Source organism: Callithrix jacchus, chromosome 6 (genome assembly GCF_049354715.1).
Source record: "Callithrix jacchus isolate 240 chromosome 6, calJac240_pri, whole genome shotgun sequence".
NCBI classification, from domain to species: domain Eukaryota; kingdom Metazoa; phylum Chordata; class Mammalia; order Primates; family Cebidae; genus Callithrix; species Callithrix jacchus.
Window position 1 is genome coordinate 131944336 of NC_133507.1, and position 25302 is coordinate 131969637.

Consider the following 25302-nt stretch of genomic DNA (forward strand, 5'->3'; position numbering starts at 1 on the left):
GTAGTTATCTTAGAGAATGAAATTAAAAGCAATTATAAAAGAAGAAGGTTAAATTTCTACTTGTTTAGATCACACTTGTAGGCAACAGAAGTGAACAGAAACCTTTAATTTTTGACAAAATTAAGTATTATTATTATTGGCCTATAGAAATTTACATCTTAAAAAGACAAATCCAATGTAAACATATTACAAGTCATGCTATATAATATTAAGAGATTTTAAAATAAATAACATGTTCAAAAAAGAACATCTTATGATAAAAAGGGAGGGCCTGCCTTCCACAAAAACAATTCCTGGATTTTCACTTACCACTTCTTCCGAATCTCTAAGTTCTTCCTTTGCTCTGTTTGTTTTCTGTTGACCCACAAGTTGCAGCTGTCTTTAACATAAATCATTTCCCTTACCAGTTAGCCTCAAACCACTGCCCACTCTACATTTCCTTTCACCACTCAGCTCTGAGAAAGATTACTCTGTTTTCTCTGCCTCTGTTTTCTCAACAACCATCTCACTCCCATAAAAAGTAACTTCTGCCCCTCCACCCTACTGAAATCACAAAGGATTGTCAGGCCTGCCAGGACCTCTCCTCCATTCTCAGCATCACTGTGGCCTTCACATTACTAACTTCCTTCTCCTTTCCTATGGCCTTTGCAACTGACTTCTCTAATTACTCACGTCTAGATTTCTCTAAAACTCTCAATCCTTCTGTCTCTGTTGCTCCATCTTCTTTTGTACAGTTCCAAATGAAACATACTGCCCAGATTTTCCTCCTTGGTCCCTTTTTTTCATTTTACCACTTGAGGATCAGTTCCCACTCTGTGGAAGCTGTTTCCCCAAGTCTTATAAAACTGGTTCCTTCTCATTTGTCAAATCTCAGTTTAAATACAACTATTTTTATAGGCCTTTGTTAGCATTTGTCTAAATTTGTTTTTCCCTATCCCACCAAACACAAACATAGCATTAGTCTATAGCACAGCACTTTATTTCCTTCACAGTACTTATCATAATTTATAACTACAAATATATATACTTGCTTATTTCTTGCCCTTCTCAATAAGTATAGAGACCACATCTGTTTTGTTCACTATTGTATACCTGGCACATTGAAGACACATACTAAATAATCAGCAAATAACTGAATACATGATCTTATTCATTCCTATTGCATCAACTCTTAGATACGAAAGACTTTTGAAACCTTACTACTCCACCCTTATTTCTACAATTTCAAATACACCTGTTGAACAAACTGCTTGACATATTTTACATGTGACTCTCACCCTACATCTAAAATTCATTATGCTGAAAATTCAACTCGTACACTACCATTATCTTTGCATAAAACTGTTACTATCTCAAACATAGCATACATTATAATCTGCTTTATTGTTATTTTCCTACTTGAGGTCATGAATTATCCCATGTTCATCGTTGCATTCCTCCTAGCACATAGCTCAGTCTATGTATTAACCAAGTACTAAGAAAATGTTAAGGCACTGCTTCCAAGAATCCAAAGCCAGCTAAATATTAACTTACCTTCCAGCTCCAGGCTCTGTCATTGCTACTGCACCAATACATTTGCTTGCAGTCATCTGAGGAATAAAGTGCTTAATCTGTTCTTCTGAGCCATAGTTTGCAATATAGGGCATGGCAATTGCTGAATGAACACCAAAACCTGGGCCTGAACAATCTGAATAAGCTCTTAGAAAGAAAAGAAGAAGAAAAATTAAAGCATAAAATAGCAATTAAAAAATGACTATTGTAACAACAGTGTATTAAAGGGCCTATCAAACTGTTTGGTAGTGGCCTATCTCATCACAAACCTATGGCATTCCTGAGTATTTTCTTAGTATTTTATTTTTACTAATTTTAAAATTTCTGATTCCAACACAATAACAGTGCTCTACTAGAGTCCAATCAACACTTATTTAATTGAGACATAAAATATTTTAAAATATGAAGCACCTGCAATTATATTCTTATAACACAGTGGAATAGTAACTGTATTCTTTTAATTATCTTTGCCATAAGAATATATTCTAATAAGATGGAGTCATGGTTAAAACAAATAAACAAAAGAACCAAAATAAAAAAATAAAAAAACAACAAATAGAATAAAAGAAAAAAAGAGCAAAAAACAAAACAAAACAAAAGATGGAACCATGCACTAAATTTTGTACTTTGCTGTTTTAAAATTATGGCACATATGCACACAAATAAAAATTTTACATTTAAAAATAAATTATATGATACAAGAAAATTCTATTTTTACATAGATTTTAATCTTAAATAGCTGCAAAATACTACAAGTTGTTTATGTACCATAATTTTCTTAGCCATTCTCCTACTTCTGGACATTTAGATTGCTTCAAAATTTGGAGAATTATGACCTAATATGACAATGATTTCTGAACACAGTATCTATTTTTCTTATTAAATTATTTTAAGATAAATTCCCCAAAGTGGCATTCTAGGTAAAGGAGCAGGAACTTTTTTTTTTCAATGTTTTCACCTTTCTAGTCCCCAAAAGATTTATTGTTCCAATTTATAATGCCACCATTAGTGTATGACACTTTCACTGCAATCTTGTCAGCACTGGGTATTAGAACTTTTCATTTTCACTAGCTTTATAGATACTCAAAATGATACCTCCAGATCAGTTTAATTTGCATTTGGTTGGTCCTGAAGATGAACTTTTCTCACTTAAAAAACCTATTTGCATTTCTTTTTTGATGAATTATTGCTTCAAATTCTTTACCCATTTTTCAACCACAATCTTTATTTGTTCTTGTATATTAAAATTCTAGTATATTTGATGGAAATATTTTTCTACTCTACTGTTCTCTTTCAACTATCTTTTCTAAGGGGGAAAAGTAATCATAAGTGTTGACAGAAAAAAACTTTCTCTTTAATTTTCAATAGTACCTATTTCAGCAACTTAAAGGGATTTTCTTATTATCCCACATTCAAAAAATCTGCAAGAGTACATGAATGGTATAATCTTTTACATTTTACATTGAATTTTCAATCTTCCAAGAAGATTAAAAAGCTTTCTTTTTTTATTTTTTGTCATCTCAGAAAGGTGAGCAGTGTGTTTACAAAACAAGACTCAACCTAAAGGTTGCCATACTTACTGCTCCTCCCAGACAACAGCTTCGGGTACAAATCCCCTCCAATCCCACCATGATGCTCTGCAATCTTGACACCAAGCAGCCCTTGTTTTCCAGTTTTTCCCCAAACCTCCCTACTTACTTCTCCACCTTTCTCCCATCTGTAAATAATAAATATTTTAAAATCAGATAATTGTTTTCATATTATTTAAATGACCACAATTTTGAACTTATGAATGATATTGTATAGAAATGCATTCTTAATTTAAAGTAATTATTTACGTTAGCCATATGTTTCTATTTGCCTCTGACTCTTTTATCACTTCTCCTCCTCCTTTTTTCTGTTTTGTTTTGTGTTTATTTGTTTGTTTTTTGTTTTTTTAAGAGACAGGGCTGTAACCCAGGCTGGTGTGCAATGGCACAATCATAGCTCACTGCAGCCTCAAAATCCTGGGTTCAAGCAATCCTCTCACCTCAGCCTCTTGAGCAGCAGAGACTTCAGGCATGTGCCACAAGGCCAGGCTAATTAAAAATTTTTTTTTTTTTAGAGATGGGGTCTTATTATGATGCGCAGGCTGATCTTAAACTCTTGGCCTCAAGCAGTCCTCAAACCTTGGCCTCCCAAACCACTAGGATTACAAGTATAAGCCATAGCACCCAGCCTTCTCTTCTTCTTTATGTTTGCCATTTCCTTTCCCCATCTTGACTATTTATTGGACTTGAAAATTATACCCACTGATATTCATTGATGTAGTTTTGCTCAGCTGGTACTCTTACATACAAGCTTAGTTACGCAATGTCGTCATGGGAATTTGCCTAACCTGTATCATAAAAGGCTATTCTCCTTGGCATATTTCCTTAAAATGCTGAACTTATGGGACAAGCATAAAAAAGTTGACAAAGTAGGGAACCTCATTACAGTTTAAATAGGAACACCAGGAGAGCAGAAGCAGCTTGCACCATAGCTCTATATCAAATGAACTTCTGAAAACATTAGACATTTGTGTAAGATAGGCAACCTCAGGTTTTCTTCTTTAAAAATAAGAATGGCAGAATGAGGAAATAGATGGCTAGTTGGAGATAGTGAAAAAAAATTTGAAAATTTTTGTATTTTTAAGTGGATTATAATTAGTTAGATATGGGGTATTTGAAGATATTGATTGAAGGTAGTTATAGACACTACAAAAAATTTAAGAGTTGGATTATCAGGTGTGGTTTGAACACAGCTGTTGCCTACAGTAGCTTTGGAAATATTTTTATTATTGACTTAAAATTTGTCAGCTCCTATTATTTTATTTCAAAGCCTTCTCAACATTTTTTTCTGGAACAATGTTTAAAAGCAGTGAAGAAATAAACAAAAGAGATTCTATTAGAGCAAAGTGTACTATGTCTCTCTTGTCTTTAAGAAGCTAGTTGAGGCCAGATGCAGGTTCACTCCTGTAATCCAAGCACTTTGGGAGACGGAGGCAGGAGGATCACTTGAGCCCAGAAGTTCAAGGCTGCAGTGAGCTATGATCAACGCCCCTACTCTCCAGCCTAGGCAACAGAATGATACCATATCTCAAAAACAAAAAACAAAAAACCGAGAAACAGAAGTTAGTTGCTTTTCACCAAAGAGTAGTCATGGCTTCTGGCTTCTGAGTTCAGCTAATTTTGGTCATTCTTACCAAGAAGGTATCAGTAAAAACCTAATGGAAGTTACTTTTAATTCTGTTTAAAAACCATTCTAAACGTTGTACAGTACAAATGTCTCTGACTTAAGACAGTTCAACTTACATTTTTTTTATGTATGGTACAAAAACAATTCATGATCAGTTGAAAACATACTTACTTTAAGTATCCATATAACCATTTTGTTTTTCATTAGAGTATTTAATACATTACATGAGCTATTTAGTACTTTATTGCAAAGTAGACATTGCGTTAGATGACTTTGCCTAACTGTAGGCTTATGTAATTGTTTTGAGCATATAGGCTGGCCTAAACTATGGCATTTAGCAGGGTGGGTGTATAAAATATCACAAACCTATGATGTTCCTGAACCATTTCTCTCTTCATTTTTCCTAATCTTCTAATGTCTGCTTCTAACATAACAGTGCTGAAAATTTCTTTGTTTTTATCATAACATAATAAGTGTTAAAATAATAACAGTGCATTTTTGAGTTATGATATTGTAGCCCCATCCTAAATTGAGGGGCATCTGTACTGGCACTGAGTACATTTTGGAAATGAAGCAAAATCTTATTGTAATAGAAATGATAGGTTTTTGGTCAATAAAGTAATAGTAATTAATCAAGAAATATCCAGAGGTAACCAATTGCTTACCAAGGTTGTATTATGCTGACCTTTTGAACTTTTAGTTTAATTAATCATGAAGAAGAAGAAAAAAGGCTATGAAACTGACTATGATTTTGTGGCCACTTACCCATGGTTAAAAAAAATACTACTCTTAGGCTAAGTTGCAAATTTTTAAATTTTCTTATTTGTGTATAGTACATTTTAAAATTCATTAAAAAATCTTTAAGAATCCCGGGATCTTACAATGTTATGGTGAAGAGCAGCAAAAATGTTAATAAAGCCCTTAACATAGTATGTTTTCTGTATAGCAATGTATGACATTCCAGGAAATGGTCCTATCATACCCCTAATATTTACTCCATTAGAGGAAAATGTGCTACTTACTCCGAGTGATAAGGAATCACTTCTTCTTGAAAAAACTTCCTTACACTTTCCCGGAAAATGTCATGTCCTGAAGAAAAGATTCTTCTAATTCCTATATCTGTTAACTTTTTAGCAGAAGAAGTTTCTAGACGTTCTTCCCCTCTGCAATGAGAACATCTTAAAAATATATATATGCAGTAAGAAAATTAAGTGAATTGTTACTCTTCAGATCCAAAGTAATGCCACTGAACAACATGGATTTCTTTCACAGAGAAACTGGAGAGGTGAGTAGAAAGAGTTTGAATTATGACAAACCTGGGTTCAAACTTGAGCACCACCATTTTTGATAGGATCTACCTAATGTAGGTGGAATTAAGAAGTACCTTATCATTATTCAACTCAGTCTCCACCTCCAAATCCTTAAAGAAGACAGTGCCTAGAACTCACCACAGGTCTGACATGAGGTGAAATGCAGAATTGTCATGTGACATATGGATAAAATTCAAATCGTATAATAGGGTAATACTGATACATTTTCATATCATGTACAATGTTTAAAATAATGCAAACCTCCAAAATTAGTATTTTAACCAGAATCACACAATTTCGAATTGCAAGTATATAAGATGCAAACTGTGTTGATGTTATTGCCACGTTATAAAGCCAATCTGGGTGGAGATAAAAATACCCACCAATCTCTGTAAAGATTTCTACGGAATTATTTAAGACGTACTCCCATCCCTCCCAGACCAAGCTTAAAATTAGACTGCTCTGTAATTCCTTTAGTTCAGTGGTCTTCAGCTTTTTTTTTCCCTTGAAGTACCCCTAAAAGGAATTATGAAAATCTATGCATCATTTTGTACATTTTTAAGTTCACATCTAAAAAACTTATCATATATTCAAATCTTGGCAAAAGATTTTTTTCTATTATGCATTAAATTCTATTTAGTGTATTTCTTCCTTAGTTGGAAGCTGCCTTTTCTTTTCTAGTCCTTATCCAAAAAGACCTATTTTGCACAAATAATCAAAGTAGATGTAAAGGGTTTTTTTTGGTTCTTGTTTTGAGACAGAGTCTTGCTCTGTCACCCAGGCTCCTCCCCGATTCAAGCCATTCTCCTGCCTCAGCCTCTGGGGTAGTTGGGATCGCAGGTGCCCCCCCCACCACATCCAGCTAATTTTTGTATTTTTAGTAGAGACGGGTTTCACCATGTTGACCAGGTTGGTCTTGAACTCCTGACCTCAAGTGATACACCCATCTTGGCCTCCCAAAGGCCTAGGATTACAGGAATGAGGTACCATGCTCAGCTGCTATTACAACATATTTCTAAGGTCTCCCTAATTATCATTTTTAGTGACTTATTTATTCATTTAGTTGACAAATATTTACTGAGTGCCAATTTTGTGCCAGGCACTATTCTAGTAACTTTAGATATGAGAATGAACAAAGGACTGAGATGAGGACAAAGATCTTGGCTTTTAAGCTTACATTCTAACAAAGGGAGACTGAATAAACAACAAATAAATAAGCAAATTATAGAATACCTTAGGATGTGATAAGTACTATGGAAAAAGAAGAGAAGGGATCAGGAGTATGTGCCTGGGGGGGACAGAGACAGAGGTTGCTGTATGAAATAGTGTAGTAGGCTGGGCTCGGTGGCTTACACCTGTAATCCCAGCACTTTTGGAGGCTGAGGCATGAGGATTGTTTGAGCTGAGGAGTTTGAAAAAACCAGTCTGGGCAACATAGCAAGCCCCTATCACAAAGAGAGAATGAGAGAAAGAGAAAGAGAATGACAGAGAGAGAGAGAGAGAGAGAGAGAGAGAGAGGAGAGAAAGAGAAGAAAGGAAAGAAAGAAAGAAGGAAGGAAGGAAAGAAAGAGAAGGAAAGAAAGAAAAAGAAAGAAAGAAAGAAGAAAGAAAGAAAGAAAGAAAGAAAGAAAGAAAGAAAGAAAGAAAGAAAGAAAGAAAGAGAAAGAAAGAAAGAGGTTGCAGTGCTGCAGTCAGGGTAGGTTAAACCAGAAAGGTGAGATTGGAGCAAACCCTTGAAGGTAACAGAGGCATACCACTAGAATAGAAGAATTTTAGGACAAAAGAACGACTAGAGCAAAGGCTGTATGTCTGAATGGTGTCTGATGTGTTCTGGAAGGAGCAAGGAGGCAAGTGCAGCCAGAGTGGACTGAGAAGAGGGGATGAGGTCAGAGATAACAGAGGGCCAGGACATGCAGGGGACCTTGACCATTGTCCTGCTGCATCAAATAAACATTTACTTTATCCCTAGAATGGAAATGACTGGTTCCTTTTTCTTGCTAGTAGAAATAAAACTATAAAGCACATATTTGTCCCTACAGATTTTCCATACTTGAGATTTTTCCTCAGGAAAAAATATGCTGAGATTGGAAACTAGGGCCGTAAGACACTGAATTATTTGTCAACATAATGAGTAAATAATAGATCCATAATTTAAAATAGAATCTGACTGGATCTTAATATTGAGTAGCCTATACTGTGTTAAGGAAATCTCCGCAATATTTCTAAATAAAATACATTAAGACACAGGAAAGCAAAAGAAATGCCAAAAGAATAAAGACTTTCAGCTCAGCCAAAGGCAGTCAAGAGAGAATATGCAGAAGGAAGAAAATCAAAACACTTGGCAGCAAGCTTATCACAACATCTATTTCTTAGTCTAAAGATGAAGAAATCTGTGCTGGAAAAATTGGAATTTTTTACTATAAGGCAATAAACTACAACTAATCTTACTGGCTAAGCTGTAATTTTTTAAAAGCCTCCTTTACATTTTAAAAGGGAGACAATCTCCATCAGCACCGTCCACAACACCTGGAAGCTGGTTATAAATACAATCTCAGGCCCAATCCCAGATCCACTGAATCAAGCTGTATTTCAACAAGATTCCCAAGTGATTCCTATGCACATTAAAGGTCAAGAAGCTATTACAACAAAACTGTAGCCCCCCAGCCCATTCAGAGGGTCTCTCAGGTCTCCCTTTTTCCGGTGTTCTCTATTTGAGGGTAGATTTTCTTGCCATGCTTCAATCAAACTAACTCATGCCAATGGATAATACAGAAGCAGATATAATTATCTGCCTATCTATTAAGCCAGACATTAAGGGAGTTGCAAAAATGTAAAACAATGTCATTCTTTTCACTTTTTTCTGTTTGTTTAGGATAAGTTATTTTTCATAAAAACTGTTATTTATGTTAACATGTAATGAGCTTATTACTGTAACTTTTAAATAAACTAAATATTTGTACAGTTTCTCAGTTTTGTAGATACCTTTTGATAAGACAGACAGATAGATATAACCTACATAAACAAAAGGCTTTTGGAGTCCTCTAAGTTTAAGAGCATAAGGGAGTCCTGTTATTAAAAAGTTTGAGGCAGTACCTCGAGAGGCTGAGATGGGTGGATCAGGAGGTCAGGAGTTCGAGACCAGCCTGGCCAATATGGCAAAACCGTCTCTACTAAAAAAAAAAAAAAAAAATACAAAAATTAGCCAAGCGTGGTGGCGCACACCTGTAATCCCAGCTACTCAGGAGGCTGAGGCAGGAGAAACACTTGAACCGGAGGTTGCAGTGAGCCGAGATGGCACCACAGCACTCCATCCTGGGCAAGAGTGAGACTGTCTCAAAAAACAACAAAACAAAACAAAACAAAACAAACAAAACAAAAAACAGTTTGAGGATCACTGTCTTATGATGTTCCAGGGAAGAGTTAAGTATGTATCCTAAAGATACATACTTAAAGAGAAAGTCACCTTCTCAATGAAGTCTTCCCAAACCACCCCAGGAAGAGTAGGCATTTTGTCTCACAGCTCTCAAAGCAAATTAGAGTACCTTACACCAATGCTGTCTTTCGCTAATTTACCAGTTCCTTCACCCTTATTAAATAATGAATTCTCCATGCTTCCAATTTGTCAACCCAGTGAATATACTTTATGCATCAGATGGTATCTGAAACTTTTGATCATATTATAAAGACCATCTTAATAGTCACTGAGCCACTTAGACTCCCTGTTCATTAATCCTCTGTATTTAAAGGATTTGTTGATAAATTCAAAGGAAATTTCCTTGTCTGATGGAACCCTCGCCAGGTCGTTTCTATCCTGGCTTGTCCTGGACACTTTTGGTCCGCGCCGCAACCCGGGCACTGAGTCCTATTCGATTTTCCCCGCGGTGGGTTTGGCAGTCCCTTGTCCGGGCAGCATGGCTGACACCCCTTTTTTCTCCGCCCCAAAGCTGGTTGCGCCCAAGCCGCGAGATCGGGGAAACAATGCCAGCCCTAGCCCCGCGCCAGAGTAGGGGCGCACTCCCAGAAGCGCGCGCACCACCCCGCTTCAAACCAGCCACCCGAGTGAGGCTGCCCGGCCCCGCAGCCTCCAGGCGTGCGCCGCGGAAGCCCCGGCTGGCACTCACCGTGCGGCGGACGGCTGCCGCCCAGGATGCGTAGGGACCCTCGGAGGAGGCGAGCGGCCAAGGCTGGAACACTAGGGGCGCGGGGGCAGCCGAGGCGACTCCGCGGCTACTCGACGACTCCGGGCAGGGCGCGGCGCGGCGCGGGAGGACGGTCGGCTGACGCGTCCACCCGCGGTGTCCTCCGGCAAAAACGGTCGCACGTGCCTTGATAAAGGCGCCGCGTACGCCCTTCCGGAGCCCAGATGACCCCGCGGGCTGAGTGTCGCGAAGCAACACGCCCCTCTTGGCTGTCAACAGTAGGATTTTACAGCCAAACGGCTGCCTTTGCAGCATTGTTTCTTGTTTATGAAAGCAGTTCTGAGCCTTTTTAGGGTCCTGAAGCTCTGAGTAATGGAAGACAGCTATGGAGCCCCCAGGTCCGCCCAAATACTAACCATAAAAATGTACATGAAGCTTATTTTGTAACGTTGGAAATTGATTTACTTAAAGTAGGCGACTATTTAAATACTGGTTTCAAAGAATTGTGCCCTTGTCACTTTTTTCTTAAAAAAATTAGTGGCTAGCTCCTGAAAAAAATTAAAAAATATATAATATGCAAATAAAAATCGCGACATAAGTTCAGTTTTCCAATAATACTTGACTTGAATTCAGATCTTGCCATTTTCTTTTCACTCAAGTCACCAATAGTGTTTCTACATTTCATTTCAATGAAGTCTGAGCTCTTGAGATTTATGAATTTTTTTGTATAGAAAATATCTGAAGATTTTTGAACTTGAAAGAATGTGCAAAGTGGGTTTCAAAGGAGGTAAAGCAAGAGGTTACGGCCATTTTACTAATCAAGGACAGTTACCATGGACCTGAAATGGTAGAAGTGAAAATGAGGCATTTTGTGTTAGAAATCAACTACCAACTAACTGAAAGTAGAACATAAACAGGAAGTTTTTTTTTTTTTTTATTGTACTTTAGGTTCTGGGGTACATGTGCAGATCACGCAGGATTGTTGCATAGGTACATACACGGCAGTGCGGTTTGATGCCTCCATGCCCCCGTCACCTATATCTGGCATGTCTCCCCATGTTATCCCTCCCCTACCTCCCCACTCCTCTGCTGTCCCTCCCCTAGCCCTCCCCCAACAGACCCCAGTGTGTGATGCTCCCCTCCCTGTGTCTACGTGTTCTCATTGTTCAACACCCGCCTATGAGTGAGAACATGTGGTGTTTGATTTTCTGTCCTTGTGTCAGTTTGCTGAGAATGATGGTTTCCAGATTCATCCATGTTCCTACAAAGGCCACGAACTCACTGTTTTTTTTTTTTTTTTTTTTTAATGGCTGCATAGTATTCCGTGCATATGTGCCACATTTTCCTTGTCCAGTCTATCATTGATGGGCACTTGGGTTGGTTCCAGGACTTTGCTATTGTAAACAGTGCCACAGTGAACATATGTGTGCATATGTCTTTATAGTAGAACAATTTATAATCCTTTGGGTATATACCCAGTAATGGGATTGCTGGATCAGATGGGATTTCAATTTTAAGTCCTTGAGGGATTGCCACACTTTCTTCCACAATGGTTGAACTAATTTACACTCCCACCAACAGTGTAAAAGTGTCCCTGTTTCTCCACATCCTCTCCAGCATCTGTTGTCTCCAGATTTTTTAATGATCGCCATTCTTACTGTCATGAGATGGTATCTCAATGTGGTTTTGATTTGCATTTCTCTAATGACTAGTGATGATGAGCATTTTTTCATATGTTTGTTGGCCTCATGTATGTCTTCTTTTCAAAAGTGTCTATTCATAACCTTTGCCCACTTTTGAATGACTTTGTTTTTTTCTTGTGAATCTGTTTTAATTCTTTGTACATTCTTGATATTAGCCCTTTGTCAGATGGGTAGATTGCAAAGTTTTTTTCCCATTTTGTTGGTTGCCGGTTCACTCTAATGATTGTTTCTTTTGCTGTACAGAAGCTCTCGAGTTTAATTAGGTCCCATTTGTCTATTTTGGCTTTTGTTGCCAATGCTTTTGGTGTTTTAGTCATGAAGTCCTTGCCTATGCCTATGTCCTGAATGGTTTTGCCTAGGTTTTCTTCTAGGGTTTTTATGGTGTTAGGTCTTATGTTTAAGTCTTTAATCCATCTGGAGTTAATTTTAGTGTAAGGTGTCAGGAAGGGGTCCAGTTTCTGCTTTCTGCACATGGCTAGCCTGTTTTCCCAACACCATTTATTAAACAGGGAATCCTTCCCCATTGCTTGTTTTTGTGAGGTTTGTCAAAGATCAGATGGTTGTAGATGTGTGGCATTGCCTCCAAGGCCTCTGTTTTGTTCCATTGGTCTATATCTCTGTTTTGGTACCAGTACCATGCTGTTTTGATGGCTGCAGCCTTGTAGTATAGTTTGAAGTCAGGGAGCATAATGCCTTCAGCTTTGTTCTTTTTGCTTAGGATTGTCTCGGTTATGCAGCCTCTCTTTTTGTTCCATGTGAAGCTTAGGGTGTTTTTTCCAGTTCTGTGAAGAAGATCATTGGTAGCTTGATGTGGATAGTGTTGAGTCGGTAAATTGCTTTGAGCAATATGGCCATTTTCATGATATTGATTCTTCCAAACCATGAGCATGGAATGTTTCTCCATCTGTTTATGTCCTCTCTTATTTCCTTGAGCAGTGGTTTGTAGTTCTCCTTGGAGAGGTCCTTTACATCCTTTGTTTGTATTCCTAGTATTTTACTCTCTTTGTAGCAATTATGAATAGGAGTTCACTCATGATTTGGCTCTCTGTTAGTCTGTTATTGGTGTATATGAATGCTTGTGATTTCTGCACATTGATTTTGTATCCTGAGACTTTGCTAAAGTTGTTTATCAGTTTAAGGAGATTTTGGGCTGAGATGATAGGTTTTTCTAAATATACAATCATGTCCTCTGAAAATAGAGACAATTTGACTTCCTCCTTTCCTAATTGAATATGCTTTATTTATTTTTTCTTTTTTTTCTTTATTTTTTTTCAGAGCAATTATGCTCTGGCTGACTTGCAATACTATATTGAATAGTAGTGGAGAGAGAGGACATCCTTGTCTAGTACCAGATTTCAAAGGGAATGCTTCCTGTTTTTGCCCATTCAGTAACTGTAGGTTTGTCATAAATAGCTTTTATTATTTTGAGATACGTTTCTTCAATACCTAGTTTATTGAGAGTTTTTAGCATAAAGAAAGGGCCATTGAATTTTGTCAAAGGCCTTTTCTGTATCTATTGAGATAATCACGTGGTTTTTGTTTTTGGTTCTGTTTATGTGGTGGATTACATTTATAGACTTGCATATGTTGAACCAGCCTTGCATCCCTGGGATGAAGCCTACTTGATCATGATGGATAAGCTTTTTGATGTGCTGTTGCAATTGGTTTGCCAGTATTTGATTGAAGATTTTTGCATCTATGTTCATCATGGATATTGGCCTGAAGTTTTCTTTTCTTGTTGAGTCTCTGCCGGGTTTTGGTATCAGGATGATGTTGGTCTCATAAAATGATTTGGGAAGGATTCCCTCTTTTTGTGTTCTTTGGAATAGTTTCAGAAGAAATGGTACCAGCTCCTGTTTGTATGTCTGGTGGAATTCAGCTGTGAATCCATCTGGACCGGGACTTTTTTTTGGTTGGTAGGCTATTAATTGCTGCCTCAACTTCAGCCCTTGTTATTGGTCTGTTCAAGGTTTCAACTTCTTCCTGGTTTAGGTTTGGGAGGGTGCAAGTGTCCAGGAATTATTCATTTCTTCCAGGTTTACTGGTTTATGTGCATAGAGTTGTTTGTAGTAATCTCTGTCGGTAGTTTGTATTTCTGTGGAATTGGTGGTGATAACCCCTCTATCTTTTTTTTATTGCATCTATTTTATTCTTTTCCCTTTTCTCTTTTATTAATCTGGCTAGCAGTCTGTTTCGTTGATCTTTTCAAAAAACCAGCTCCCGTTGATTTTTCGAAGGATTCTTTGTGTCTCTATCTCCTTCAGTTCTGCTCTGATCTTAGTCGTTTCCTGTCTTCTTCTAGCTTTTGTGTTTTTTTGATCTAGCTGTTTCAATTTTGGTGATAGGGTGTCAATTTTAGATCTTTCCTTGCTTTTCATGTGGGCATTTACTGCTATAAAATTTCCTCTAGACACTACTTTAAATGTGTCCCAGAGATTCTGGTACACTGTGTCTTCATTCTCATTGGTTTCGAAGAACGTCTTTATCTCTGCCTTCATTTCATCGTTTATCCAGTCAACACTCAGGAGCCAGTTGTTCAGTTTCCATGAAGTTGTGCCTTTCTGAGTTAGTTTCTTAATCCTGAGTTCTAATTTGATTGCCCTGTGGTTTGAGAGACTGTTATGATTTTCATTCTTTTGCATTTGCTGAGGAGTGATTTACTTCCAATTAAGTGGTCAATATTAGAGTAGGTGAGATGTGGTGCTGAGAGGATTGTATATTCTGTGGATTTGGGGTGGAGAGTTCTGTAGATGTCTATTAGGTCCACTTGGTCCAGATCTGAGTTTAAGTCCTGGATTTCCTTGTTAATTTTCTGTCTCATTGATCTGTCTAATATTGACAATGGAGTGTTAGAGTTTCCTACTATTATTGTGTGGGAGTCTAAGTCTCTTTGTAGGTCATTAAGAACTTGCTTTGTGTATCTGGGTGCTCCTGTAATGGGTGTGTATATATTTAGTATTGTTAGCTCTTCTTGTTGGATTAATCCTTTTACCATTATATAATGCTCTTCTTTGTCTCTTTTGATCTTTGTTGGTTTAAAGTCCATTTTGTCAGAGACTAGGATTGCAACTCCTGCTTTTTTTGGTCTCCATTGCTTGGTAAATGTTCCTCCCTCCCTTTATTTTTTGCCTATGTGTGTCCTTGCAGATGAGACGTGTTTCCTGAATACAGGACACTGATGGGTCTTGACTTTTTATCCAATTTGCCAGTCTGTGTCTTTTGATTGGGGCATTTAGCCCATTTATATTTAAGGTTAATATTGTTATGTGTGAATTTGATCCTGCCATATTGATGCTAGCTGGATGTTTTGCCTGTTAGTTGATACAGTTTCTTCATTGTGTTGGTGGTCTTTACCATTTGGTATGTTTTTGGAGTTGTTGGCATTGCTTGTTCCTTTCCTTTTTTAGTGCTTCTTTCAGGAGCTTTTATAAGGCAAGCCTCGTGGTGATGAAATCTCTCAGCGATTTCTTGTCTGTAACGGATTTTATTTCTCCTTCACTTATAAAGCTTAGTTTGACTGGATATGAAATTCTAGGTTGAAAATTCTTTTCTTTAAGGATGTTGATTATTGGCCCCCACTCTCTTCTGGCTTGTAGGGTTTCTGCTGAGAGATCTGCTATGACTCTGATGGGCTTCCCTTTGTGGGTAACCCAACCTTTCTCTCTGGCTGGCCTTAGCATTTTTTCCCTTCATTTCAACCCTGGTGAATATGATGATTATGTGCCTTGGGGTTGCTCTTCTTGAGGAATATCTTTGTGGTGTTTTCTGTATTTCCTGGACTTGAATGGTGGCCTGCCTTTCTAGGTTGGGGAAGTTCTCCTGGATAATATCCTGAAGAGTGTTTTCCAGCTTGGATTCATTTGCTCCATCACATTCAGGTACACCTATCAAACATAGATTAGGTCTTTTCACATAAACTCATATTTCTTGGAGGCTTTGTTCATTTCTTTTCACTCTTTCTCTAATCTTGCCTTCTCATTTTATTTCATTGAATTGATCTTCAGTCTATGTTATCCTTTCTTCTACCTGGTTGATTCAGTCATTGAAACTTGTGTATGTTTTGTGACATTCTTGTGCTGTGTTTTTCAGCTCCATCAAGTTGTTTATATTCTTCTTCTCTAAGCTGTTTATTCTAGTTAGCATTTCATTTAATCTTTCTTCAAGGTTGTTAGTTTCTTTGCATCAGGTTAGCAGATGTTCCTTTTGCTTAGAGAGGTTCATTATTACCCACTTTCTGAAGCCTGTTTCTGTCAATTCATCAGACTCATTCTCCATCCAGCTTTGTTCCTTTGCTGGTGAGAAGTTGTAATCCCTTGGAAGAGGAGGGGCATTCTGGTTTTTGTTGTTTTCATCCTTTTTGTGCTGGTTTCTTCCCATCTTCATGGCTTTATCTACCTGTGGTCTTTGTAGTTGGTGACTTTTGGAAGGGGTCTCTGAGTGGACATCTTTTTGTTGATGTTGAAGCTATTTCTTTCTGTTTCTTAGCTTTCCTTCTAACAGTCAGGGCCTTCTGTTGCAGGACTGGTGGAGGTCCAATCTCAACCCTGCTTGCCTGGGGATCACCCTCAGGGCTGTAGAACAGTAAGGGTCGCTGTTGGTTGCTTCTTCTGTTATCTTCGTCCCAGAAGAGTACCCACCAGATGTTGGCCTGAGTTCTCCTTTATGAGGTGTCTCTGGATATATGGGCGTCAGAGAGCTGCTTGAGGAGACAGTCTGTTTCTTATGGGAGCTCAAGTGCTGTGCTGGGAGGTCTGTTGTTCCATGCAGAGCTGCTGGGCAGGTACATTTAAGTCTGTTGCAGCAGAACTCAACTGCCTCTTTTTCCAGGTGCTGTGTCCTAGGAAGGTTGGGCTTTATTTATAAGTTCCTGATGTGCTGCTGCCTTTTTTCATAGATGCCCTGCCCAGCACAGAGATAGTCTAGTCACAGTCTGCCAGCAGAGGTGTTGCTGTGTGAACTTCCTTGCGGTAGTGGCAGACGCCCTTCCCCGCACCGAACTGGACAGTCCTGGGTCCAGCTGCACTTGCTGTGACACTCTCAATCCAGAGCGTTTCAGATTGCTTGTTTTGTGGGTTTGGGACCCACCAAGCCAGATCACCTGGCTCCCTGTCTCAGCCCCCTCCCTTTCAGTTGAATGGGTGGCTCTGTCTCCCAGGTGTTCCAGGTGCCAGTTGAAACAGCTGCCCAGATTTGTTTGAGTTTCTGTGCACCAACCCGTGGCACCGGCTGAAACAGCCATGCTGGAAACTCGTGGTGCTTTTTGGCCTGTGAATCTCCTGGTGTGTGGGCAGAGAAAACTCGTTTGGAAATGCAGTGATCACTCACCCTCTGCATTGTTCTTGCTGGGAACTGCACTCCAGAGCTGTTTCTATTCTGCCATCTTGGATCCTCCCCAAGAGGAAGTTTTAAAAAGAAAGTTTTGGCTGGGCAGGAGGCTCATGCCTATAATCCCAGCATTTTAGGTGACTAAGGCAAGAGAATAATTTGAGGTTCTAAGTTCAAGACCAGCCTGGGCTACATGGGGAGACCCTGTCTTTATAAAGTAAATAAAAAGAAAGTTTTAATTATATATAAACAATTAGAAGAATGTGAATATTTTTAGTTGACAGAGGGAGCACAAGCCTGCATCAGTCTCGCTAGAATTTGGGACTTGTGGCCTGCCATCCCGACCTCTACCATCTGTAGTCTGTGACCATACTGAGGCAGGATAGGTAGTAAAGGAAGTGGCCGTGTCTCTGAAAGCAGTAGCTATGACAACCGAACCTTCAACACAAAAAGCCCCAGCATTTGCACTGTAGTAAGCTCATTCAAGCAAAACTATCTCTAATGGAGAATATCCCCTGCAGAGGGTATGAGCATTATAAGCTACCTGTCCTCAGATTGACCCTTTTGCTCATTATAATAGTAAAATTCACACCCTGGGATGGAGATTTAAGATGCCAATAAGACATGAGCTGTATGAAAGCTACTGCACATGTGCACTCAGAGAACCACCCAGAACATGTTTACTAAGAACACCTCTTCCCACCCCTTTATGAAAAATCATGTAAGACTCCCACAAAGGGAGTTTCCCTAGTAACAGTCAACCTTGTCTCATCCTCACCAGTAGCCTCCTCTGAATACTCTCTTAGGGTGCACTGTCTATCCTGCACCTCTCTCTCAGAGTATTCTTTCTCCTTTAAAATAAATCCACGCTGTGGCATCTCCTTTGCTGTCTGTCTCTTGTTTAAATTCTCTTAAACTACAAAGACAAGAATGGAGGTTTCACAACAGTTGTTAACAAAACTCTTAGTCTTTCAAGGTGATAATTAGCTGATCAAGTAACCTACCAGTGTGGGGGCAATAAGGAACCTGTAAAGGAAAATACAAAACTTTTTCTCTCTACTCGTAATCGACACACTCCACTTCAGTGACCAAAATGTGTGGGATCTTTTTTTCCTCCACATAACAGGAAATTTTCCAGTGAATACCAACTTGATGTCCTACAATTCAATTAAATTCAATCCTGATGCCACTTACCTGGAGTAGTATCAGATTCCACAAGCTAAGGGCTCCAGTACACAAGACTACCCCCACTTAACAAGCCAATGGCAAGTCCCAGGTTGTGACTACAGCTTCTGAGGAGTCATAGCTGTAAATTGGGGTTCCCACAACCCTTTCTTGATGTGTTCCATAATTTGCCAGGATGGCTCATAGAACTTAGGGAAACACTTTACTATGTTTGCCAGTTTATTATAAAATGATCTATCTCAGGGACAGCCATACAGGAGAGATGCATAAAGGAGGGTACTGGGTGGGGGTGGAAGGAGGGGGAGCTGCAAAGCTTCCAAGTTAATAAAATCTTGTTTTTATAGAGCCTCATGTCCACCTTTCCTCCTTTCTGGAGATTGGTGGGTGAGGCTGTAAATTCCAACCCTCTAATCCTCTAAGCTCTTGATTTTTCTGATGACTAGCCTCAGCCTGGTCTAGCTAGGAGCCCACCGTAAATCACCTCATTAGCGTAGACTCAAGTGTTAGGACGGGGCTCATTATAAGTAACTAAAAACGTACCTATCGTTCAGGAAATTTCAAGGGTTTTGCAAACTCTGTAACAGGAAGCAGGAACAAAGACCAAATATATTTCTTTTTTTTTTTTTTTGAGACGGAGTCTCACCCTGCTGCCCAGGCTGGAGTGCAATGGCAAATGGCAAAATCTTGGCTCACTGCAATCTCCACCTGCCAGGTTCAAGCGATTTTCCTGTCTCAGCTCCAGAGTAGCTGGGATTACAGGCGCGTGCCACCACGCCTGGCTAATTTTCGTATTTTTTTTTAAGTAGAGATGAGGTTTCGCCATATTGGCCAGGCTTTTTCAGCTCTGCCATTCAGAACAGCCAAGTGCTGACCAGCCCTCTCGGCACCTGGGTTCTTGCCTGGCATCCAGGAAGAATCAGGTCAGACGAACTGTTTGAAAGGTGATGCATACGGAAGACTTCACTGAGCTGTGGGTGGCTCTCAGTGGAAAGGGAAACTGGAAAGCGGTTGGGAAGGTGATTTTTTTCCCTGAAGCCCAGCCATCTTCAGCTAGGCCCCTCTCTGAAGCCACAGGGTCTGAAGTTAGTTGTGTCTATCTGTAGTCTCTGACAGTTGTTTCTCTGTTTGCCTCTCAGCCACTTGTATCATTGACACTCAGCCAGTTGTGTTGCTCTGCCAGCTGAAGTCTTTTATGGGCATAAGGCAGAGGCCAGGACAGGCCAAAAAGGCAACATTTGGGCAGAAAAACAACGTCAGTTGTTTTCACTTAGGGCTGAAGTTTCAGGCTTAAGGGTGCAGTTTACCCAGGAGTCCAGCCCTTCTGTATTATTGGGAGTTAGGATGTCTCAATACATGAATTTTCGGGGGGATGAAACATTCAGTTCATTGCAATAATCCACCTCTTCTGCTGATTTAAAATATGACCTCCATCATTTGTATTACCTTATGTATTTAGGTCTATTTGTAGACTTCTCTATCTCACTCATCTGCTTGTCCATTAATTCATTCAACAAATATTTATTGAAAGCCTTATCCATGCCTACATCTTCCAGATACTATAGACAAAAACAAAGCATATTTCTTTTTTTTGAGACAGTTTCACTCTTTTGTGCAGGCTGGAGTGAAGTGGCGTGATCTTGGCTCACTGCAATCTTGGGCCCTCCCGGGTTCAAGCGACTCTCCATTGTCTCAGCTGGGATTATAGGCGCCCACCACTAGAACTGGCTAATTTTTGTATTTTTTTAGTAGAGACGGGGTTTCACCATGTTGGCCTGGCTGGTCTCAAAGCACATTTTTTAACCCTGTGGAACTTGTCTATGGAGACAGACAAAAGCAAATAAATATAAATCAGGTGCTTAGAGTGCAGAGGAGATAAGCCTACATCTATTCATAAGCTAATTACTGACTGTTTTTATTATTTTGAACACTGATTTTGAATATGAGAGTTGAAAACGGAGGAAAAGACAAGAAGAGAGAGAGTGAAGAAAAGAATTTTGGAGTGGGTGTTGAGAAGGGGGTAAATGGGCTCAATCTACCAGTATAATCCCGAGCAAGTTGCTTATCTCAGATCTCAGATTTCTCAACTGAGAAGTGAAGATACCTCACAAGATTGTTGTAAGGATAAACAAAATGTTTGTAAAACACCCCACTCAGAGTAAACACTATTATCCTTAAAATTTTGGTAACATCCTCTGAATATAATGTGAATTTTTTCACATTATCATCTTAAAAATTTGATTTGTAGAGTGAATTTTTAATATGTTTACTTTATTCCCCATCCAGGTTGATTCAATCAGGCACACACAGAAGCACATATTTTTGTTTTTCTTTTTTTGAGACGGAGTTTCGTTCTTGTTACCCAGGCTGGAGTGTAATGGCGCGATCTCGGCTCACCACAACCTCTGCTTCCTGGGTTTAGGCAATTCTCCTGCCTCAGCCTCCTGAGTAGCTGGGATTACAGGCACGCGCCACCATGCCCAGCTAATTTTTTGTATTTTTAGTAGAGATGGGGTTTCACCAAGTTGACCAGGACGGTCTTGATCGCTTGACCTCGTGATCCACCGGCCTCGGCCTCCCAAAGTGCTGGGATTACAGGCTTGAGCCACCGCGCCCAGCCAGAAGCACATATTTATTGAGTTTCATAGATATGAAGATGAATATGACCTGGTTTTTGCCCTCAAGAGCTTGCCATCTTGGGAGAGAAATAGGCATAGACATAAAGTGATGTAAAAGACACAGTTGTAGAGGAATTTACAAACTGCTAAGGAAGCACAGATGAAATAGTTTATTGATGGTGGGGATTATGTTTTATTTGTCTGTGTATTCCCACAAGTACAAAGGATGTGCAAGGGGAATCTTACATGTGCTAAATACTCAAAAATATTTGATGAGTGGATACAAATAGGTAAGTAAATCATTACGGAGATGACAGATGATTCCTAAGGATTTAGAGATATACAAAGTTAGAGTGTAAAGGAACCTATACAGATGGAAGTTTTGTTTTTCTTAATTAAATATTTAAAAAAACCTGCAAAAAAGATTTGGTGACAGTTTTAGGCATGCACAGAGGTAAGATACTGAAAAGTCTTAAAAAATATTGGCAAAGTTTCTTTATCTGTAATCTATGAAGTGGTAAATTTGTGACAAGGTAAAAACCTATTCACAAAATTGTACTTTTGTCAGTACAAAATTGTGCTTTTGACAAGTATGACTTTGTATCCAAACTATTTAGTTACAATGTTTGAGTTAGTAGGGGGATTTAATAACTTGAGAAAATTATAAATAATTGCCAGGATGTAATGCAGTGTAGTTTTTGTTTGGAAGTGACCTCTAGTTTACTGCATTCAGGGATTCTATTATTTTATATATATCATGCATTTTCTGAAGCTCTACTTTTATTTCTTGCATGAAATTTTAAGTTCTGATCTCTTGTTTACTTACTGAAAGCTTTCATTCAACTATGGGTGAATACTGGAGTCACCTGAGGAACATTTTTTAAATACCTGCTCCCACATCTGATTTTGTGAATCAGTAACTGGAAGGTAGAGCCCTAGTTGAGAACCGCTGGTTTACTGCATTCACCTCTTAAGAATTCTGTCTTCCTGTATCTACTTCCTGTTGCTGCTGTAACAAATTGCCACAAATTTAATGTCTTAAAAGAACACGAATTTATTATCTTACAGTTCTGGAGGTCAGAAGTCTGAAATCAGTTCAATTGGGCTAAAATCAAAGTGTTCCTTTTGGATCCTCTAGGGAAGTGTCCATTTCCTTGCCTTTTTCTTTTCTGGAAGTTGCTTGAATTTCTTTGCTCCTGCCCTTCTCAACTCTCTCTAACCTCTGTTCTGCCTTTACAGCTACTACTGACTCTGATCCTTTTTCTTATAAGGGCCTTTATGATTACATTGGGCCCACTTGGGATCCAGGATAATCTCCCCATCTCATAATTCTTACTTTGATTTTATCTGTAAAGTCTCATTTTATCATGTAAATTAACATATTCATAGGTTCTGGGGATTAAGACATGGATATATTTGGGAAGCCACTATTCAACCTGCCACATTTCACTTACATGTAATTTTTAAAATATGAGGATTAATTTAGATTTGAGAGAAGTAAATGAGAAATGCATGTGAATAAAAGCATTTAGCATAGGGGTTGACATAATCAGTAGCAAAAAAAGTTAATTGTTACTCTTTAAAAAAATATTTCCTTTAACAGATTTTTGATGAGTGTAGCATTGTCTTAAGTATCATACTTGTCTTGCATATGGTATTTGTTGAATACTTACTGAATGAGTGAATAAATACTGAATGTCTAACTTTCCTTTATATTTCGCAATTTCTTTTTTCAAGTCTTCTCAATTAATAAGGTGTATAAATCAGGGATTCTACTATTTTATGTATATTATGCATTTTCTGAGGCTCCACTTTTATTATTTTAGATTTGGAGATCTGGCTCTGGAGAAAAGGCATGACCTTGAACAAGGAATCCCTCTTCAGTACAGGGCAAATTTGTAGAGCAATTCCAATGAGAGTTGTCAGCTGTCCACACACTCAGCAGCCAGGTCACTTTGAGAATGTCTCAAACACCACAACATCTGCTATAGCCCACACGTTGTGCCTCTTAGATACACTTTCTTCATAAAACAAGTTTTGGAAAACAGCCCTTCAGGATTCTAATGGCTCCTTTGCTCTGAAAAACATATAAGAGCAAAGCTAGTGGGCTAAAATATAGTCCCTGTCATGGCAGGTGATCTCAAGTATGCAACTGATCCTCATTGTCTCCCACCTCTACTACCCATCCTAGAGTTCCTTCAAACTTGGTTAGCACCTCTGCTGATCCAGGTGGCTAATCTGGTGGAATGACACAGGTCCTTATCCTTGAAGGCTCTGAGTACCTGGTCACCATACCTTCTCAGTCCATGGCAGCTGCATTTGTTCAGTACTGTAAAAATTGGGTGAGGAAGTACTAAGAGATGCTCAAAGGGATCATAGGGGCACCAAACCTATTCTCTGATTCTACTGTACAACAGCTTTCCTACCTCCTTCTAATAGGGTCAACTACACCTTACTTGCTGATATTTTAATGTGCAAGGCCTAAATGATTATGTGATAGCTATAAATTTTAAAGTGACTCTTGCTCTGTTCCTTAGTGGGAGTATTCTGGAAATCTGGACTTCCAAACACACAAAGCCCAGAGTTGCAGGGAAGGGAAGCACAAATTTTTCAAGCAATCCATTGGAAATGATGAATAGTGGGGATCCTGCTTTTCTCATCTCTTGTATGATACATCATGTATCCTTATTAGTGGAGACATAGCACCATATGAGGTTGTTGACTCACAGTATATATATAGTGTGTCCTGGAGGATGGAGCCTCATCCTCATCTCCATGCTTGTGCCTAAGCTTTGCTTAGATAGATCATTGCATTGCTTTATTAGGCTGGCAGCTTCTGAGTGCTATAGTATGTGATGAGACCAGTGAACCTCATGGTCATGTGCCTGCTGCCATACATTCTTTGTCTACATTGGATTTGTTAGACCGCCCACCCCCCTACCTTTTTTGAGACTGCTCCAGGTATGTGCCCATTTTGCCAATGCTGGAGTAGCTGATGACAGACCTAGACTGGCTAACGTTAATTGTTTTGTCTACTTGATTGTATTTCTTTGGATACTTGATATGTATTCCTTTGGGTAGTGGTGCTGGCTAAGGTGTTAATGCAAGAAAAGGCAAACATGTAATACTCAGAATATGTATTAATCCCATTAAGATGAATCTTCGCCAGGCGTAGTTGTTCACACCTATAATTCCAACACTTTGGGAGGCTGAGGTGGGTGAATCACAAGGTCAGGAGTTTGAGACCAGTCTGACCAACATGGTGAAACCTTGTCTTTACTAATAATACAAAAATTAGGTGGGTATGGTGGCACATGCCTATAATCCCAGCTACTCTGGAGGCTGAGACAGGAGAATCATTTGAACCCGGGAGGCAGAGGTTGCAGTTAGCCGAGACCATGCCATTGCACTCTAGCGTGGGAGACAGAGCGAGACTCCATCTCAAAAAAAAAAAAGAAGAAGAAGAATCCCTATCCTTTTCAAAGGGGAAGAGGTTGAAATGAAAGTAGCTTCCCATCATTTGGCAAGTTTGTCTTCTTCAGGAATAAGCAGCTCACTATTTTCTTTTGCTAACTGGCTGGATATTTTGCAGTAACAATAGATAAATGAGACAGTGCATGAAAGCATATGTTATTGGGCCCATGAGTAGCTTCTGGCCCTCCTATTATGACTGCTCCAGGTATGTGCCCATTTTTCCAATGCTGGAATAACTGATGACAGACCTAGGCTGGCTAATATCAATTGTTTTGTCTACTTGATTGTTTAGTGCTTCTTCTAAAGGATGGTAGATACATCCTGGCAGATTTTATATTGTAGTATGAAGATTTTCAAATGTCACTCCCATACAGCTATTTACCATACAGCTATTTACCAATCTGGTTTCCTAAAACTTCTTTTCCCATCTCCTAATCTTTCTTCTTTCAGGACCCTGATCAACCAGCAAAGTATTTTCTAGGATCTGTGAGTTCTTACATATTCTTACCTTGAGATACTTCACTTTCCACACTTAATGCTGGAGCAGAAGTACTCACACTTGAATGGAGATGTAATGCAAGTGTTCTCCATTTTCAAGCCAAGAAAATCCATCTAGGAACCAAGCTTAGATTTTTTTCCTTCCCCACTTTTTAAAAAATGTTTGTGGGTACATTGTAGGTATATATATGAGTTACATGAAATATTTTGATATAGGCATGCCATGTGTAATAATCCCATCAGGTAAACAGGGTATCTATCACCTAAAATTTTTTTTCTGTTTCAA

At 38.9% G+C, this 25302-nt stretch overlaps 1 protein-coding gene across 1 annotated transcript in view; it reads right to left on the reverse strand.

Annotated features, from left to right (window-relative positions):
* The window catches only part of ACADL (acyl-CoA dehydrogenase long chain), a 35549-nt gene extending 25862 nt beyond the window's left edge, over window positions 1-9687 (reverse strand). The window contains 5 exon segments of the mRNA XM_017973186.5: window positions 1534-1698; window positions 3132-3156; window positions 3159-3268; window positions 5790-5930; window positions 9620-9687. Of these exon segments, the coding sequence (XP_017828675.3) occupies window positions 1534-1698; window positions 3132-3156; window positions 3159-3268; window positions 5790-5930; window positions 9620-9687 (509 nt within the window).
* Window positions 9688-25302: the final 15615 nt, after the last annotated feature.